We start from the raw sequence: 21,164 nt of genomic DNA, 5'->3' as shown, positions 1-21,164 counted from the left end.
ATACTGTGGTTGCTTTTCAGGTGTGGTATTCTAGTTTAAGTAGGGAGTGTGTTGTGGACAATGACTCTGAAGTTTTTGGGGTGGAGACAGTCACACACAGTACCTTACGGACCGTGACTAAAAGCATACTGTTAGATTTGGCAAAAAAATTGCAGTTAACATTACCTGACAAAATGCGAAAAGATGAGGTCATTATGGCGGTACCTAAGCATTTAAAGTTGCCTGAGATACAGTTTGACTCATTGGAAATAGCAAACATTCAGTTGCAAATTAAACAAATAGAACATGAGAAAGAATTAAAGCAGCTTGAATACGAAAGAGAAAGAGAGGAAAAAGAAAGAGAAAAAGAGCGAGGAAAAAGAGAGAGAAGAAAGGAAAACAGAAAGAATAGCCCTAGCAGAACAAAAAGAAAGAGAAAAGGAGATAAAGATCAGGGAAAAAGATAAAGAGAGAGAGTTTGAACTTCAGAAAATGGCCATGAAACATGACAGTCAGTTAAAATTGGCAGACGTAAAGGGAAACGTACAGTTGGTGGGTAGTGATGAGGATAGTGAGAAAGAGAGTCATAGAACATAGAACATAGAACAATACAGCGCAGTACAGGCCCTTCGGCCCACGATGTTGCACCGAAACAAAAGCCATCTAACCTACACTATGCCATTATCATCCATATGTTTATCCAATAAACTTTTAAATGCCCTCAATGTTGGCGAGTTCACTACTGTAGCAGGTAGGGCATTCCACGGCCTCACTACTCTTTGCGTAAAGAACCTACCTCTGACCTCTGTCCTATATCTATTACCCCTCAGTTTAAAGTTATGTCCCCTCGTGCCAGCCATATCCATCCGCGGGAGAAGGCTCTCACTGTCCACCCTATCCAACCCCCTGATCATTTTGTATGCCTCTATTAAGTCTCCTCTTAACCTTCTTCTCTCCAACGAAAACAACCTCAAGTCCGTCAGCCTTTCCTCATAAGATTTTCCCTCCATACCAGGCAACATCCTGGTAAATCTCCTCTGCACCCGCTCCAAAGCCTCCACGTCCTTCCTATAATGCGGTGACCAGAACTGTACGCAATACTCCAAATGCGGCCGGACCAGAGTTCTGTACAGCTGCAACATGACCTCTCGACTCCGGAACTCAATCCCTCTACCAATAAAGGCCAACACTCCATAGGCCTTCTTCACAACCCTATCAACCTGGGTGGCAACTTTCAGGGATCTATGTACATGGACACCTAGATCCCTCTGCTCAGCCACACTTTCAAGAACTTTACCATTAGCCAAATATTCCGCATTCCTGTTATTCCTTCCAAAGTGAATCACCTCACACTTCTCTACATTAAACTCCATTTGCCACCTCTCAGCCCAGCTCTGCAGCTTATCTATATCCCTCTGTAACCTGCTACATCCTTCCACACTATCGACAACACCACCGACTTTAGTATCATCTGCAAATTTACTCACCCACCCTTCTGTGCCTTCCTCTAGGTCATTGATAAAAATGACAAACAGCAACGGCCCCAGAACAGATCCTTGTGGTACTCCACTTGTGACTGTACTCCATTCTGAACATTTCCCATCAACCACCACCCTCTGTCTTCTTTCAGCTAGCCAATTTCTGATCCACATCTCTAAATCACCCTCAATCCCCAGCCTCCGTATTTTTTGCAATAGCCTACCGTGGGGAACCTTATCAAACGCTTTGCTGAAATCCATATACACCACATCAACTGCTCTACCCTCGTCTACCTGTTCAGTCACCTTCTCAAAGAACTCAATAAGGTTTGTGAGGCATGACCTACCCTTCACAAAGCCATGCTGACTATCCCTGATCATATCATTCCTATCTAGATGATTATAAATCTTGTCCCTTATAATCCCCTCCAAGACTTTACCCACTACAGACGTGAGGCTCACCGGTCTATAGTTGCCGGGGTTGTCTCTGCTCCCCTTTTTGAACAAAGGGACCACATTTGCTGTCCTCCAGTCCTCTGGCACTATTCCTGTAGCCAATGATGACATAAAAATCAAAGCCAAAGGTCCAGCAATCTCTTCCCTGGCCTCCCATAGAATCCTAGGATAAATCCCATCAGGTCCCGGGGACTTATCTATTTTCAGCCTGTCCAGAATTGCCAACACCTCTTCCCTACGTACCTCAATGCCATCTATTCTATTAGCCTGGGACTCAGCATTCTCCTCCACAACATTATCTTTTTCCTGAGTGAATACTGACGAAAAATATTCATTTAGAATCTCGCCTATCTCTTCAGACTCCACACACAATTTCCCATCCCTGTCCTTGACTGGTCCTACTCTTTCCCTAGTCATTCGCTTATTCCTGACATACCTATAGAAAGCTTTTGGGTTTTCCTTGATCCTTCCTGCCAAATACTTCTCATGTCCCCTCCTTGCTCGTCTTAGCTCTCTCTTTAGATCCTTCCTCGCTACCTTGTAACTATCCATCGCCCCAACCGAAACTTCACACTTCATCTTCACATAGGCCTCCTTCTTCCTCTTAACAAGAGATTCCACTTCCCTGGTAAACCACGGTTCCCTCGCTCGACGCCTTCCTCCCTGTCTGACCGGTACATACTTATCAAGAACACGCAGTAGCTGATCCTTGAACAAGCCCCACTTATCCAGTGTGCCCAACACTTGCAGCCTACTTCTCCACCTTATCCCCCCCAAGTCACGTCTAATGGCATCATAATTGCCCTTCCCCCAGCTATAACTCTTGCCCTGCGGTGTATACTTATCCCTTTCCATCATTAACGTAAACGTCACCGAATTGTGGTCACTGTCCCCAAAGTGCTCTCCTACCTCCAAATCCAACACCTGGCCTGGTTCATTACCCAAAACCAAATCCAACGTGGCCTCGCCTCTTGTTGGCCTGTCAACATATTGTTTCAGGAAACCCTCCTGCACACACTGTACAAAAAACGACCCATCTATTGTACTCGAACTATATCTTTTCCAGTCAATATTTGGAAAGTTAAAGTCTCCCATAATAACTACCCTGTTACTTTCGCTCATATCCAGAATCATCTTCGCCATCCTTTCCTCTACATCCCTAGAACTATTAGGAGGCCTATAAAAAACTCCCAACAGGGTGACCTCTCCTTTCCTGTTTCTAACTTCAGCCAATACTACCTCGGAAGAAGAGTCCCCATCTAGCATCCTCTCCGCCACCGTAATACTGCTCTTGACTAGCAGCGCCACACCTCCCCCTCTTTTGCCTCCTTCTCTGAGCTTACTAAAACACCTAAACCCCGGAACCTGCAACATCCATTCCTGTCCCTGCTCTATCCATGTCTCCGAAATGGCCACAACATCGAAGTCCCAGGTACCAACCCACGCTGCCAGTTCCCCTACCTTGTTTCGTATACTCCTGGCATTGAAGTAGACACACTTCAAACCACCTACCTGAACACTGGCCCCCTCCTGCGACGTCAAATCTGTGCTCCTGACCTCTATACTCTCATTCTCCCTTACCCTAAAACTACAATCCAGGTTCCCATGCCCCTGCTGCATTAGTTTAAACCCCCCCAAAGAGCACTAACAAATCTCCCCCCCAGGATATTTGTGCCCCTCAGGTTCAGATGTAGACCATCCTGTCTGTAGAGGTCCCACCTTCCCCAGAAAGAGCCCCAGTTATCCAAAAATCTGAAACCCTCCCGCCTGCACCATCCCTGTAGCCACGTGTTTAAATGCTCTCTCTCCCTATTCCTCATCTCACTATCACGTGGCACGGGCAACAACCCAGAGATAACAACTCTGTTTGTTCTAGTTCTGAGCTTCCATCCTAGCTCCCTGAAAGCCTGCCTGACATCCTTGTCCCCTTTCCTACCTATGTCGTTGGTGCCAATGTGGACCACGACTTGGGGCTGCTCCCCCTCCCCCCTAAGGACCCGGAAAACACGATCCGAGACATCACGTACCCTTGCACCTGGGAGGCAACATACCAAACGTGAGTCTCTCACGCTCCCACAAAATCTCCTATCTGTGCCCCTGACTATAGAGTCCCCAATTACTAATGCTCTGCTCCTCTCCCCCCTTCCCTTCTGAGCAACAGGGACAGACTCCGTGCCAGAGGCCCGTACCCCATGGCTTACCCCTGGTAAGTCGTCCCCCCCACAAGTATCCAAAGCAGTATACTTGTTTCTCAGGGGAACGACCGCAGGGGATCCCTGCACTGACTGTTTTTTCCCAGTCCCTCTTACAGTTACCCACCTATCTCCAATCTTTGGTGTAACTAATTCCCTGAAGCTGCTATCTATGACCCCTTCTGCCTCCCGAATGATCCGAAGTTCTTCCAACTCCAGCTCCAGTTCCCTAACTCGGTCTTGGAGGAGCTGGAGATGGCAGCACTTCCTGCAGGTAAAATCAGCAGGGACACTAACTGCATCCCTCACCTCAAACATCCTGCAGGAGGAACATTGTACTCCCTTCCCTGCCATTCCTCTAACTTTCTACCAAGATCTGGCTAACAACTAAATTAAATTTTTATAAAAAATAATAATAATATAATAAAAATATGGTACTTACCTCAGACCAATGGGTTTTATTATTAGGTTAGAGGAGGAGGGCGGGTGGGAGACACTACACGTGTAGTGTCTCGGGTTCCTCTCCACCAGAATTTATTGGTGAGGGTCTTCCCAGACGTCCGCGGGTCGACTTCCTGATCCCGCCTAAAAAACTAATTTAAAGAAAAGAGAAAAAGTCTCAGCTCCTGCTGAAACTGACTCACCACTCACCAGCTGCTCTCACGCCGCCGAAATCGACTGGCCTGCCCCTGCAAAGAGAAGTGCTTTTAAAGGTTGACTTACCTCCCAGCACCCTCCTTCCGCAATGCTCCCGCTGAAACTGACTAACCAGCTGCTCTCACGCCACCGAAATCGACTGGCCTGCCCCTGCAAAGAGAAGTGCTTTTAAAGGTTGACTTACCTCCCAGCACCCTCCTTCCGCAATGCTCCCGCTGAAACTGACTAACCAGCTGCTCTCACGCCACCGAAATCGACTGGCCTGCCCCTGCAAAGAGAAGTGCTTTTAAAGGTTGACTTACCTCCCAGCACCCTCCTTCCGCAATGCTCCCGCTGAAACTGACTAACCAGCTGCTCTCACGCCACCGAAATCGACTGGCCTGCCCCTGCAAAGAGAAGTGCTTTTAAAAGTTGACTTACCTCCCAGCACCCTCCTTCCGCAATGCTCCCGCTGAAACTGACTAACCAGCTGCTCTCACGCCACCGAATCATAGTCGAAGGCTTGGTGGGAATCTATTTAAATATGTCCAAGCATTGCCAAGGTTTGATGAGAAGGAGGTAGAAGCCTTTTTAATTTCATTTGAGAACATAGCTAAACAAATGAAATGGCCACAGGACATGTGGGTATTACTGATTCAAACAAAGCTGGTAGGTAGGGCTCGTGAAGTGTTTGCATCACGACTGGAGGAGGTATCTGGGACGTATGAGGAGGTGAAAAAATCCATCTTGGGTGTATATGAGCTAGTACCTGAAGCTTACAGACAAAGGATTAGAAATGTAAGGAAATAACCTGGTCAAACATACATGGAGTTTGAAAGGATCAAACAGAGTAATTTTGATAGGTGGATAAGGGCTTTGAAAATAGATCAAACGTATGAAGCTCTCAGAGAAATTATACTTTTGGAGGAGTTTAAAAATTCAATTCCTGATGTAGTGAGAATTCATGTGGAAGAACAGAGGGTTAAAACTGTGAGATTGGCAGCAGAAATGACAGATGATTATGAATTAGTTCATAAATCAAAGCTTGTTTTCCGACATCAGTTTCAGCCTGTGAGGAATAGAAACTGGGGACATGAGAAATACTCAAGTGGTAAAGGTAAAGGTGATCTGATGGGAGATAATAAGGAGAGTGTACCTCAGATTAAAAAGGAAATCCAGGAGGGTGGAAAAGAAATGAAAAGTTTCAAATGTTTTCACTGTAATAAACTTGGCCATGTAAAGTCACAGTGTTGGTGGTTGAAGAAAAGCACTGGGAAGGCTGATGTGGTAAAACAGGATAAGACAGTGGGGTTTGTTAAAGTGGTGAAGGAAAGCCCAAGTGAAGTGAAGGAGGTGCAAACGATTGTACAGCCTGATCAAGAAGTGGTTGATAAGAAGGTGCCAGATCTCTTTAAAGAATTTACTTGTATGGGTAAAGTTTACTCATGTGTATCAGGAGGAGCAGGTAAAGAAGTCACAATTTTAAGAGATATGGGAGCTAGTCAATCTTTAATGGTCAGAGATGAGGAGTTACGTAGTCTGGGAAGAATGTTGCCAGAAAACGTGGTAATGTGTGGAATTCAGGGTGAGAGGAGTAGTGTTCCATTATATAAGCTAAGGTTAGAAAGTCAAGTGAAGAGTGGTGAAGTGGTAGTAGGAGTAAAAGAGAAACTATCTTGTCCAGGAATACAGTTTATCTTGGGTAATGATATAGCTGGATCGCAGGTGGGAGTGATGCCTACTGTAGTTGATATGTCAATGGAAAATCAGGCAACTGAAGTGTTGAAGGACGAATATCCTGGGATTTTTGCGGATTGTGTAGTAACAAGGTCGCAAAGTCACAGGTTAAAACAAGAGGAGAAATCAAAGAGTGAAGATGACGTTGAAGTGTAATTATCAGAAACGATTTTTGCTCAGATGATTGAAAAAGAACAAGAACAGGTGGAGGATTAGGTGGATATTTTTAGTTCTGGAAAATTGGCAGAGATACAACAAAAAGACATAGAAATAAAACGGATGTATCAGAGAGCATACACGGAAGAGGAAAAAGAATGTATACCAGAGTGTTATTACCATAAAAGTGATGTCTTGATGAGAAAATGGAGACCTTTACATATGCAGGCAGATGAAAAGTGGGCAGAAGTTCATCAAGTAGTATTGCCGGTAGGGTATAGAAAGGAGGTGTTGCGAGTTGCACATGAGGTACCAGTGGGAGGTCATTTGGGAATAAGGGAAACTCAAGCTAAAATACAAAAACATTTTTATTGGCCTGGACTACATAAAGATGTAGTTAAATTTTGTCAATCATGTCACACATGTCAAGTGATAGGGAAACATCAAGCAGTGATAAAGCCAGCGCCCTTAATACCCATTCCAGCATTTGAGGAACCTTTTACAAGGGTCCTAATTGATTGCGTAGGACCGCTTCCTAAAAAAAAAGCGGGAATCGATATCTTTTGACGACAATGGATGTGTCTACTAGGTTTCCAGAGGCCATTCCAGTACGTAATATTACAGCTAAAAAGATTGTGGAGGAGTTAATTAAATTCTTTACTCGATATGGACTACCCACAGAAATAAAATCGGATCAAGGATTGAATTTTACCTTCAGGTTATTCAAAGAAGTTATGGATAGCTTAGGAATAAAATAATTTAAATCAACTGCGTACCACCCAGAATCGCAGGGAGCATTAGAAAGGTGGCATCAGACATTAAAGACAATGTTGAGGGCTTATTGTCACGATTATCCAGAGGATTGGGATAAAGGAATTCCATTTGTACTGTTTGCAATTAGGGATGCACCTAATGAGTCAACCAAATTCAGTCCTTTTGAACTAATTTTTGGTCATGAGGTAAGGGAACCATTTAAATTGATTCAGGAAAAATTGGTGAGCGAGAAATCAGAAATTACATTATTGGATTACGTGTCAAATTTTAGGGAACGATTAAATAGAGCAGGTGAATTGGCTGGTCAACATTTAAAAGTTGCACAAAATGTGATGAAACGGGTAGTGGACAAGAAATCCAAAGTTCGTAGTTTTGCCAGTGGAGATAAAGTTTTAGTCTTGTTACCAGTGGTAGGTGAACCTTTAAAAGCTAGGTTTTGTGGACCTTATCAGATTGAAAGGAAATTAAGTGAGGCAAATTATGTGGTAAAAACACCAGATAGAAGGAAAATTCACCGAATGTGTCATGTGAATATGCTTAAAAGGTATTTTGAAAGGGAAGGAGATAAAAAGGAGGAGGTTTTAATGATTCTAACTCAAAGTGATGTACCAAATCCAGATGACTGTGAATTTGACATACCTCAAATTAAATTGGAAAACCAGGATGTTCTTAAAAATTGGGATAAATTGTTAAGTTACCTTCCAGAGAAATGAACTGGCCTGAAAGAGTTATTGATATCACATGGGCAAGTTTGTAGAGATAAATTGGGAAGTACTAAAATGGCTATACATGATGTAGATGTGGGAAATGCTGTTCCAATCAAACAACATCCATACAGACTTACCCCTTTAAAATTGGCACAGGTTAACAAAGAGATTGAGAGTATGCTTAAAAATGGCATAATTGAAATGGGTTGCAGCCAATGGAGCTCACCCATAGTGATGGTATCTAAACCAGACGGTACCCAATGGTTGTGTGTGGACTATAGAAAGGTTAATGCAGTTACAAGAACGGACTCTTATCCTATCCCACGTTTGGAGGATTGCATTGAAAAAGTGGGACAATCAGTTTTTATTTCCAAACTGGATTTACTTAAAGGTTACTGGCAGGTACCTTCATCCGAAAGTGCGAAGGAGATTTCAGCTTTTGTGACTCCAGATGGTATATACCAATTCAAAGTTATGCCATTTGGCATGAAAAACGCCCCAGCCACATTTCAACGGTTAACTAACAAATTTGTTTCAGGATTACCCAATTGTGCAGTATACATTGACGATCTGGTAATTTTCAGCCCGACATGAAAAGAACATTTGAAACATCTGATAGAGTTATTCGATTGACTTCAGGGGCGGGTTTGGTGATAAACCTAGCCAAAAGTGAACTTGGAAAAACCCAAGTCACTTTCCTTGAGGAGTTTTCAATACCCTCGAGACAAAGGGAAACAATGCGATTTCTTGGCATGAGTGGATTTGATCGAACATTTGTTCAAAGGTTTTGTAGCTTGATTACTCCACTGATGGACTTGCTGAAGAAACGTTAAACATTTCAATGGACAGCAGACTTTCAACAGGCATTTGACTGCCTGAAAGCTGTGATAACCAATGCTCCTGTGTTGGAGAATTACAAGGGACTCTGTGATCAGATTGAATGAAAGTATCTGACTTTAAAGAGACATGCCGAAGCATAGAAAAATGGACGGATCGTGCGGAGACCTTCTTGTTCACGGAGACTGTCAATCGAGAAGGATTTCTGTTGGAGGAAGAAGCACAAAAAAAAAATGGACTATATGATTATACCTGTTTGCGTCTGTTGTTTTTTGAAACGAAAAAGTATATTTACTGTGTGCATTTCTTAAAGGATAGTGAAAAGGTGAAAAATGAAACTATCTTGAAGTTGATGGGTTGTTTTTTTTTCTTGGGGGGAGGTGTCATGTGAGAGTACGTTTAAGAAATGGGTGTTTATAAATGGGTGTATATATAAATATCTGGAGTGAGAGTACCTTTAAGAAATGGGTGTTTGCTACTGCAGTGATGTCAGAGAGTGGGTGGAGCTGGGCTGTCTGTCAGCATTTTTACTTTTGTTTTAGGCTGTTTGCTGCAGGGTGTGTTTTAGTTTCGTTTTCAGTGTTGGAGCTGAAGCCAGACCAAGCAGGTGTACTGCTGTTCTCTCTGCCATCAAAAGGCTATCTCTTGATCTTTGGTGAATTCAGAATTATAAATGTTTTCAATTGTGACTTTAACCTGATGTGCTTCTGATAAAGGTTTTGTTTTGAAGTCGTATGGATGTTAAAAAGGAAAGCTTAAAGGTTTACTTCGTGTTGTAGTCTTTGGGGGTTGTATTTGAATTAATGATGCTAAGATGTTCACTGTATGTTTTAAAAAGGTTAACTTGAGTTCATAGAATCAATTTTGTTTTGCTTTAAAAAATACTTTTCCATTTCTGCTCGACCACACCTGTAGAGTGGGCCATGTGCTCCCCATACCACAATCTATTAAAAGTTGTGGGTCAGGTGAACTCCATGATACACTTTGGGGTTCTCTAAACCCTGGCCCATAATAATGTCTATAGAAATTGGTTAAGCTTAGTCCTCTTGAATTGTGGTTTAATCTGAACTCCAACTTTGTAGTTTGAGCCATCTGGTATTCTTTCTAAAATGTTCATGGTCCTATTAAATATACAGAGAATAATTTCAGAGCATTCGTTCTGCTCATATCAAATGGTACAATTCTACATCTGTATAGATAAAGATATTTAGAATAAAGTTGAAAAATATTAAAGAGCAAAAGAAAAAGCAGGGGAACGGCAATAGAAATGTCTCTGTTTTGAGTAAAAGCAAAATACTGCACATGCCAGAAAACTGCACATGCCAGAAAACTGAAATAAAAACAAAATACTGAAAAAATGCAGCAAGTCAATCAGCATTTCTGAAGAAAACAGATAAATTAATGTAAAAACAAATTACTGCAGATATTGAAAACTGAAGCAAAAGCAGAAAATGCTGGAAAATCTCAACAGGTCTGTTAGCATCTGTGGAGAGAGGACGGCTAACGTTTCAATCTGGATGACTCTTCATCAAGGCTGGTAAATTAAGGCTTTGCGTGTCGTCATTTCTTCTAAACTACAAAAACTATTTTCAAACCTACATTACAAATTCATTACTTTGTTATTTGCAATAGCAAATATCATTTCTGAGATGAATTTGTTGACTATGCTAAGCTTCTTTCTTGGTTTTTAGAGTGGAATCTGAAACACAATGGGCAAGATCTTCCGGCACATCCCTGCCACAAGTTTGCTGGTGGTGTGGGGCGGAATCAATGGCAAGTCCCACTGATAGTGGCAGGACCAGAAGATTCCACCAACGACAAATGGCGGGCTGCCACCCACCACCAAGAACCACACCACGCGCAGGCCAGAAAATCCCACCAAATATGTATTAATATCCAAAATTTCATATTGTCATTTGCTATCATATATATGGCTGAGGCTGATGATAATGGGCTGGATTTAATGCAACCCATCATAGCGAGAATTGTGGGAGAGGCCACAAGTCAGTCACCCACCAGTGGCAAAACCACCCATGATAAATTGGAAGTGGGAACCGTCCCATGGGGGAAACTCACCTGCTCTCAGTAGATTGTCAAGTAGAGTCATTATCGATTCCATTGTCATCAATGATCCTTGAGCCCTCTGGAATTTAATGGTGACTCAGGGATTACCTGTGAGTGGCATAGCTTCCATGCTTCCAGAAGGTCACCAGGCAAAAAAGCGTGTAATGCCTGATTGAGAAACCCAGCACCAGGTTTGAGGGTGAATGCTGAAAGCCATCCCCCGCCCTTGCTTCCAATCCCCGTCCCCCATCTCTCAAGACCTCTTCTCCGCAATCCCCATCTTGCCCGTACTCAAATGCAGCCTGGGTCCCTTGGTGATCCTATGCCTCTTCCTAGGTTCATTACCAGCAGCAGTCATTGCTCCTGGCGGCGCTTCCTGTAATGGAGAGCTGCCAACCTCTGATTAGCTCTTGCAGCTCTTAGCGGGAGGAAGGTTTGGCTGTAGGGCCCTGAATTCCGAGAAAGGCTCGTGCCAACCAATGAAGTGGCGGATCTAGTTGGGGCTGTCCATCAGAAGTTTTACAGATTTCCCACCGGTTCTCCAACTGGTGGTGGGAGGGGGGGGACCTGCATTAATTATATTACATTTCACCAATGTTTCTTTTCATGAAACAGATGCCTGGAAGCAGAATAGAAAATGATTTTTGAAAAACAGGTATGTTTTTCACATTAATATTTGTAATACAATGTCAAATACCAAATATATTATTGGCTCGTTGATCGTTATTGGTAATTATCTAATCTTTCAACACATAATAAACATTATTTGCCTCAGATCTGGAACTTACCAAGGTTTTGATTCTGGAACTGCATGATACCTTCAGAACAAATCCTGAAAATGTTAACAAAGATGTCACTTTCAAGCATGCAGTTCTTCGATAAATCTATCCTGGTTCTGAACTTCTCTTCAAGAAACATATTAAGATATTTAACAGAAAGTGTTTCTTGTCCAATTTAATCAGCTAAGGCTGAATAAACAATATCCTTTGCATTTTGCATTATGTTCCGTCAACCTGCATTGGAAAAGTTTACATGGTGCATCAAAATGATCAGCTACATTATTCAATCCGTCAATAAAATCCTTGAGATGAACAAAATATATTTATTCCTTATGTATGCACAAAAATCTTACACACAGTTTTAACATATAACAGCCATCTTTAATTCACCCATATGCTAAACAAGGTCATGCACCTTTCATTGAGCATCACAATTCTCACCAATTAATACAAGATCCGAATTAGCCAGTTGAAATGGTCCCTTGCAATCACAACCATGATAAAACTGGTCTAAGGATTTTTAGTTTAAGAAGGTATCTTGACGGTGATGTATTTGTCCCTCCAGAGCACACATCAGGCAGTTGGTAGGGACATTTTATACAGCTATCTGTGTTTAATAAGAACATGCATGTAAATGCGGTCGAGGGAAGAAGAATCTGGAGACTGCTCTGTTGGACCAAGTCTGAATTCAGATCCTGGAGAAGGTGTGACAAGGATGGGATGGATTGGGGAGGGGAGGGACATTCATAATAATCACTCCTGAAAAAGGAAATTCTTTGAAACTCTTTCCCAGTGGTCATTTTAATGAACCTTTGCAAATTAAATATTTCAATGGCTTGGATTTTGCAGTCATTGGTGAAGTTACGGCCTTGCATTGACTTGAAATAAAGCTACCCACATAGGTCTGGGCCTGAATTTTGTTTGCATCCTGGAAGCGGGTGCAAAATGAGCTTCTGCCCGCAGTTAGCCCCGAATTGTGATTTCATCCTGGCTGACCGACTAACGGGCAGCCAGCATGAAACACGTGCTGAGAAAGGCTCAGTGCTGCTGAGGAGGGTGGGAAGAGGGCCGGTGCTGAAAAATGGAAAGGGCAAGGCTGGCATTTCTAATGTACTTCCTCAGGGGATAGCCACTTCGGAGCTGTCTCAGGGAGCTGCAGACCTGTAAATTTGATATTTCACAAAACTAAAATTAGCTTTTCAAGGTCAGTAAGGGTGTTCAGCTAAGTATAACTTCCTGGGAGGTTTTTACAGTGAACCTAATAGTGTTAGGAGTGGAAGTCCCCTTCAATTCAAAGATTTCCTATTGAATACAGGTCCGTGGTGACCTCAACGCTGCACCCTCTGGAGAAACGTATAAGAACTGACAGTAAGTTTCAGATTTCAGCAATATTCTATGGATGTGCGGACCCTGACATCCCTATCAGTTCAGTGGAGTGGTGGAGAATGCTGACAATATGCTTCTGACCTGTTTCTATGAGGTGTATTAGTCACCCATTTCAACAGATGCCTAAAAACCCTGTCAAGGGGGCCTCAGGCAGCAATTGAACATACAATCTTTCCTTTCAATCTTCCACTGCCAACTACCTCATTTTCCAATGTGAATAGTGTAGGCAGAAATTGAAAATTGCTTGTTTTTTTCTTATATTGTGACTAAGGTCCTCCAACATAAATTGATAGTCTGTACAGTATAGGTAACCTGTATAGAGCGTTCTTTCTATCTTCTGACATAATTTAACCCCTCCTTAAAAGGTTACTCACATTATTTTATTTACACCTATAAACAGAATCATGTTGGAAACAGTGAGCTGTATTCTCCGGTCCTCCAGCTGAGTGTTTCTCAGCAGCACACCATTCGCACCCAGTGGGATTTTCTATTCTCACTGCTTGTCAATGGAATTTCCCTTTGAAGCCACCCCATGCCACTGGGAAACCCATGGGCAGGTGAATCACAACAGCTGGAGAATTCCAGTCTGTGTCTAATTGAATAACTATGCATCATTCAATATTGGAACAATGGGTCCTATGTGTGAATAACTGGTTAATCACCTATTTAAATCAACGAAGAAAGCAAACAGGATGCATCAGAAATTAAAATCAAAGTATGCAATTTAGGAGCAATAGTATTGGAGAGACTAATCCTTTTACTGGACTTACCATTGGCTGGAATGGCAGCTATGAAATCAATTGAGGGATCCAGAAAAAAATAGATTCCAAAATCAACACACTAAAGGGAAATGGACTTCCCACCCAAATAAGAGTGAGGTAAAAAACTGATGGGTTGAATCCTCCATGAAGACCCAATTAAGTCAGACAAATGCTCCCTTTGCTACATTATGAACTCTAAATAAAAGTAAGCAGTAATTTCAAGAGATAAAGATCTTCCTTTAGTTTGTTGGACAAGAGCAAGTGAAGGTGAGTATGTTTTGGTTGTCACAAGTGTTTAGTTACAATATAAATAAATGCTGCAAGGTGAATTGGAAATTGAAGTTACTGCTCACCAGATTCCTGAGGAACTAATTGCCACTTCTCCAGGTGAATATTCAGCGCTCATAAAATAGCAAGGACAATCATTCCTGCAAAAGTCAATTACATCATTTCAAATTTTGTTTCAACAATACACTCACTAAATTAATGTAATTTTTGCTTCGGGGAAACTGTATGAACTAAACATTGTACTTCATCAGTTTTGAAACATGAATAGGGAAATAATGGGCCCGGGTAAGATGACAGTCTTGCTTAGAGCACACTGAATGTGAGCTCCTTTTGAACCAGATACATTTTATATCATAGCATGTAGCTTGTATTATGTGGAGGAGTGCTGTTTGCCAAGGTGTATGATAAAGTAAATATTTGTCTTAAAGATTCTAAATTATCTCTAAAAAATGGCCCATAAAAGAGACGAATACCCATAGTTCAGCTATGAGTATAGCGGCATGGTAGCACAGTGGTTAGCACTGTTGCTTCACAGCTCCAGGGTCCCAGGTTCGATTCCCGGCTTGGGTCACTGTGCGGAGTTTGCACATTCTCCCCGTGTCTGCGTGGGTTTCTTCCGGGTGCTCTGGTTTCCTCCCACAGTACAAAGATGTGCAGGTTAGGTGATATGGCCGTGCTAAATTGCCCTTAGTGTCCAAAGAGGTTAGGTTGGGTTATGGGGATATGGTGGAGGTGCGGGCTTAAGTAGGGTGTTCTTTCCAAGGGCTGGTGCAGACTTGATGGGCCGAATAGCCTCCTTCTGCACTGTAAATTCTATGATTCTATGATCAATACGTTTACAGACAACTTTGTTAATTATGTGGACTATAATTGGAGGAGGGAGGAGATCGTTGCTGTATTGTGACAAAGCTGACAAATTTCTAAATCAGTCATAAAAGTTGTTGTGCCAGCTCATGCCTCATTTTGATCATGGAAACCTCAGAGGTGGTAACTAAGCTGGTTCTTGAGCAAATTTGAATGACAAAAGCCTTGGTGTAGTGTTACCGATCCCCAAATTATAACTTGCTTCTGTATTCTATGCTGTTTTTCTCAAGGCACCCATAAGCATTAATTGAAATGAACAGCCAATATAATAGTTAAACTATTGCAAACTCACAAATAAAACAGCCAGGGTATATTTTACAGTGAGAGACTTTTTAGTAGTCAATAAAAAATGCAGGAAGAGATTTTTCTGAGGCAGAAGAGTCCCCACTCAGCAGGAGGCGAGATTTTAAAAATTATTTCAAGGAGTGTGGTCATCACTGGCGAGGTCAGCATTTTTATTTCCCATCCCAAATTGCCCTTGAGAAGGTGGTGGTAAGTTGCATTCTTGCACCTCTGCAGTGCACATGATGTAGGTATACCCAGAGTGCTGTTAGAGAGGGAGTTCCAAGATTTTGACACATTTGCCAATGGCATTGTCAGGAGGAAGCAATCCAGACACAGCAGGAGGGGGAGGTAGTCAATTGAGGTCAGTGGGAATGTCTTATTTGTTGCTGACCCAATCTGAGGACCACCAGCTTTGGAATTTTGGTGATGCAGCTGAGAAAGGTGAGGCCAAAAGGAGAATACAAATGTATACTTCCATTTTGAGGTACCCCCAGAAGGGTGAGCCCTAAATAAGTTCATAGCTTGGTCTAGCAGGCTAAGGCCCAGAGAATGGAACATAAACCAAACCCCTCTGTTGGAAGAGTTGGGGCAATCAGGGCATCATTTATTGTTGGCAGCCCACTTCCTGCAGCATGGAATTTCCAGTTCTTATACCCACCCCCTGGAAGTCACTGTTACGATATGGGGTAGCTGCCCTGACAATGCTAAAATGCCAGTAGTTTACGAAAATTGAATTGTCCTTAATTGGGCTATTAACCACTTAAATGTGCTCCCTGTTGAAGAGAAATGGACAGCTGAGCCGTTGCCATTTCCACTGTTGAGAAATTTCCGCGAAGGTGGGACTGCTTCAGGTAGCCATCCTGATGTATCTCCATGGCATTCTACCACCTGTGCAGTAGGTACAATTCTGCCCACAATCTCCACAAAATTCTTGGCAACAATTACATTCTATGTATCATGTAATTAAAGAATATGATTTCTAGCTGGTAAACTGAAGTAAATTCGTTTGAAAAAGAATGTGCGAGGAATTACTCGCTGTTTTGCTGCATAGTATTGCAATATAAAACGGCTGCATTCCACAAACAGAATAATATAAAATTACAACTGGGAGTCCTTCCAAAAATGAGGAGCTTATTAACCCCATTAACTGCACCAAACAATCTGAAAGAATATGATGCTGTGTAGGATTTTGAATACCATATATTGATTAATCAATAGAGAAGTATCAAAATTACTGCAACATAACACTATTGACAACTAATTGACCCTCTGTTTGGAAATAATGGCCTTGGCATCTAACAGAGGAAATTTTAAGTATCTTTTCTGTTTCAGTAATACGGGCAAAACACTTATTCCAAACATAGCACAAAGGTTTTCAGCCATTATTGTATACAATCTAAGCATGAGTTGGTATTTTAAAGGAAGCGATCTAATTGCCATGCTGCACCTGAAAGTCAGCTCGCCGCTGGGCAGCATAACCGATATAAGCCGGGTGGTGCCGCTTCCGGGATATACCTGGCTCACAATGTCTCCCAAGATCTGACACGATCTCGCAAGATTTGCGATGTAACTCCCGCCCACAATGGATGGGATCACTTTTTGGATAATCTGCATATTAGAGCAAGACAACTAGTCTGACTTTAATGTGCAGATTCTCGAGATACCCAAGGCGTAGGGATCTCTCCTGTGCCTTGGAGACTTTGGTGAGTGCTGTTTGTTACTGGTCTCCACAAATGGGGACCAGACAGAATGGCACTTGTGGGAGTCTCCTAGGAGATCAGACGCTCCCCCAGCTGCATGCCCTTTGAGCATGATGGCACCCTGGCAGTGCTAGCCTGGCACTTTGACACTGCCAGTTTGGCATTCTGGCAGTGCCACCTGAGTGCCCAGGTAGAACTGTCAGTTGGCATGGGCACTGTCAGGTTGGCACTACCAAGCTAGCATTTTTTGTGTGTGTTTGATGGGGCTGGGGGTGTTCCCCTTCATTTAATGTTGTTTTTATTTTCAGGGCAGGAAACATGATCATTTACCCATTTGAAATTGCTGAATTAGTTTGCATGGAAGGATACAGTCCAGAAGATGGCCATTCAGCCCACTATGTTACTGTCGGCCAGCTAAATGCAGCCTTAAACGGCTCAAATATTAGTGAGATTGAGACAAATATCTCATTGCCCTCTCTAAAATACCGATGACTTTCATTTGAGTTTTGTTGCCCTTCAAACACCCATCAACAAATTTCATAAATTCGTCTCATGGTTGCAACTGGTCTTTCTGCTATTTTGCAGCATAATAAGAAAAAAGGAAAACAACTTTGAATTTTATTGCTTAAATTATATGATGACATGCAACAGTTAAATTATCCAAAAGGGCTTTTCAACAATCTGATTTTCTGATTCATAATGTTGTCACTTACCTCTGCACACATGCATGTGTTCTGGTGTTGTAAAATGTACCATCAGGGCAGCTGCATCCTTCAGCACATTCACCAGAACATTCTTCTGGCGTAGATATTGACTGGCAGTTTTGATTACAGAATGATACACAGGTGCCATACTCCATTGTGTCTGGGCACTGAATGGCTGTGGAGATTAAAGGTGTGCATTAAGGGTATTATTTAACAGGCAAAATTCAGGATATTTTGGGCTGGTTTAGCTCAGTAGCCAAAACAGCTGGTTTGTGATGCAGAACAAGGCCAGCAGCGCAGGTTCAATTCCCATACCAGCTTACCCGAACAGGTGCCGGAATGTGGTGACTAGGGGCTTTTCACAGTAACTTCATACTTGTGACAATAAAATGATATTATTATTATTTTCAGTCAGCCATTAGAAACTAATTGTTTCAGGAAGCCTGGGTGATGCCAGCCCTGGAATATTTGGTGAACTGCACCATATCATTTTAGGTTCAATCTTACGCAACTGATTGAGTGATAAGAAGTAGAAACATGGAAGCTGAATTTTTAAATCAGGTTTGGAAACCTGACTCTTGGACAATTTTTGGATCCTGACTCCACACCACAATTGTGTCATTCACACAACGTGACCTTCAAATGTAAATGCCATAATTGGGCCGGAAGGGAGCTTAGAACCAGGAGGTGGGAGCTGAATGCAGAGCGTGAGTGGAAGACATGATGGGGCCTGACATGGCTTTACAGAAGAGGGAAGACCGCATCACGGCAAACCAACAGCCTCATTGAGTACAAAAGTGGCGAAATGTAAGTTAAAGCGCATGATCCAGCGAGAAATCCCCAGCTCCTGAAATGTTTCAGCATTCATTAAAACTGCAACTTCTGCCAGCTTTGAACCCAAAAGCTATCCATTAAGTTGCAACAGGCTGTTCAGGTTTGGAGATTTCAGACAGGATTCTCTGTTCCTTCATGCCAGTGGGATTCTCTGGTCCCACTGCAGTGAATGGAGATTTGGCTAAGTGCCAAATGTCGAAGTCAAATGCATGTGATGCATTGTTGACCTTCTTATGAAATGCAGCATGGCAGAAAAGTGAATTGCTACATGGCTGAGGCACAGCTGGCACTATGGCTGGAGCTTTCCGGCCGTTCAAGTCGGTAGGATCTTCAAGTCCCGCCAACAACGCAGCTCCGCCACGAGTTTCAGGGTGGCGAATCAGTTGACCAGAGGCTTTTACAGATAGACAACGAATTCTGGTCTTGCCAGCGATTCTTGCATCAGGTACAGTGTTAGATGCACTTCCAGCATATCGATCAGCAACAAAGATCAGAGTAAACCAATATCTATCCCATTGGCAGCATGTATATTACCATTCACACTTTACCCTATATGAACTCCAAAGAATTATATTCCATTAATTCTCATTCTGGGACTTTGGGACATTATGTGCTTTGATTTAAATATATAATACCGAAATAACCACCTTAACAAACCTAACACTTTATCAATAGTTTACAAGTCTCTCTTGCTCTTCCTGTTATGTATCAAATCTGTTGGAATGAGAATCATTACACCACACCCTATTCTTTCATTCTCTTCTAGGACATCCAAATTGTGGGATTAATTTTGTTGCACCTCTTAAATTTGGTTTATAATTATTACTTCCTAATTCATTAGAAGTTTCTATATTTCACTTATCAATCTCATTGTTCTTACTTAATTTAGAAAGATTTGTAATTTCAGTCTAGCGAGAGATTAATTCCACACAGTTACATGAAAAAGTGATTGAAACAATGGAACTTCATCACTTACAAATGTGACACAACCAAATACACCAGAAGCTGTGTCTATTGGATACTGGAATTGAAGAAAATGTCCTATTTGTTAAGAAAACATTCAAAGTAGTAACAAAGTATTACTTACCACACTCTGCAACATTGAATCTGAAGTCTATGAAAATGCCATAGCTTCGACATTGTCGAGCATAGTGGGCCACAGCAGAGCACATACAAGTTTCTCCACACTTGCAGGTGTCTGTTTTGCATTGTTGTTGATATAGGTCAGGACTCAAATATTGATGGCATGATGCAAACAGATATCCACTGATAATGCTGCACTTCTCTGTAGCATATGAGGCTGCAAGCGAAACATTAAAAATGGAAATGATAGGAAACCTTTCTTCAACAAAATGGCAATCTTCCTGTTAAAGGGTTGAGCTTAAACTTAATGAAATCTTTTCACCATTAGCCAATTGTTCAATGTCAAACCTCACTCAAACTTGTTCTCATTCATCTCTGCTTTGAATCATGAGGAAAAGGAATCTGAGCAGGCTGGAGTGACACACAACTTTGAACTCTTTATTGCTTTCATGTATGGAAAAACATATTAGCTGGAATGTTAGCCGCCGCCGCCATTTGCGCCATGATGAACGCCAGCTGAAAATCTCGCAAGACCGCTGAAACGAGAATCTTGGTGCCGAGATCTCATTGCCTGTTTTTCCCCATCCCTCGCTGGTGGCCTAACAAGGTTCTTGCCCTGAAAGGTCGGGAACCTTATTTCCATAAATTATCATCAAATTAAAGGGCTTCCCTGCTGTATGATCCCACACGTTAAGAATTCCCTCCTGGCAGCCTTGGCATCTTGCTGGCAAAGTTTACAACTGCTTTTGCAAAATATGAACTGTCATGCAACACGGTGCAGATAAACGATAAAGCATACACTAAACATAGGCGTTGGTTCGATAAGATTTATTGAACTTCAGTAATGAAGCACACAGCTGCCTGTGGGTTGACTCTGTACTACTCTAAGTAAACTAACTCGAACTATCTAGACCAGGCTAGCTCTGACCCAGGTGTAGAAGGTGTTGAATGATTTGTACACCTTGACTGGCACTACAGTTGTCACCAGTGGAAAGAGGCAGAGTGCTGATGCCTCGTGTGTTTTTCGTTGGAAGCCCCCCTCTGGTGTTCTGTATGTTGATTGGCTCACCTGGGTGTCTGTCAATGCCTGCTTTTACCTCATGATGTGCATGGGTGCATACTATGACATCCCCCTTTTTAAAAAAACTTTGTCGGTTGTTTCTAACATATATGGCATATTTACAGAAGTAATTATTTACAGCAATTGGTGAGTGAATGCATATGTACATGTAAGGTGTCTAGCGTGCAGAAACATAACAGTTATATACAAAGGAACTATTTATAAGTCCAGTCGTTGGGGCTGTCGGCGGATTCTTGTGGACCGCTTGAGAGGTGGAGGTGGGGATGATGGTGTCTTGACAGGCTGGCATGCAGCCAGACTGGTGGCCTCGAGGAGCGAGCTGTCAGGATAAGGCATAACGACATCTGGGAATGTGAGATCTGGTGGTAGGCAGGCAAGTTTGC

General features: G+C 42.3%; 1 protein-coding gene across 1 annotated transcript in view; it reads right to left on the bottom strand.

Annotated features, from left to right (window-relative positions):
• Window positions 1-21,164, bottom strand: part of otog (otogelin) — a 431,253-nt gene that overhangs the window by 303,023 nt on the left and 107,066 nt on the right. Inside the window, exons 21-24 of the mRNA XM_072517704.1 lie at window positions 19,705-19,917; window positions 17,793-17,958; window positions 14,296-14,370; window positions 11,805-11,848 (exon numbers count right to left, since the gene is read on the bottom strand). Of these exons, the coding sequence (XP_072373805.1) occupies window positions 11,805-11,848; window positions 14,296-14,370; window positions 17,793-17,958; window positions 19,705-19,917 (498 nt within the window). The remainder of the gene's footprint in view (window positions 1-11,804; window positions 11,849-14,295; window positions 14,371-17,792; window positions 17,959-19,704; window positions 19,918-21,164) is intronic.

The sequence above is a fragment of the Scyliorhinus torazame genome, chromosome 10 (genome assembly GCF_047496885.1).
Source record: "Scyliorhinus torazame isolate Kashiwa2021f chromosome 10, sScyTor2.1, whole genome shotgun sequence".
NCBI lineage: Eukaryota > Metazoa > Chordata > Chondrichthyes > Carcharhiniformes > Scyliorhinidae > Scyliorhinus > Scyliorhinus torazame.
Note: the sequence above shows the minus strand (reverse complement) of the source record. Positions and strands in the feature narration are given on the sequence as shown.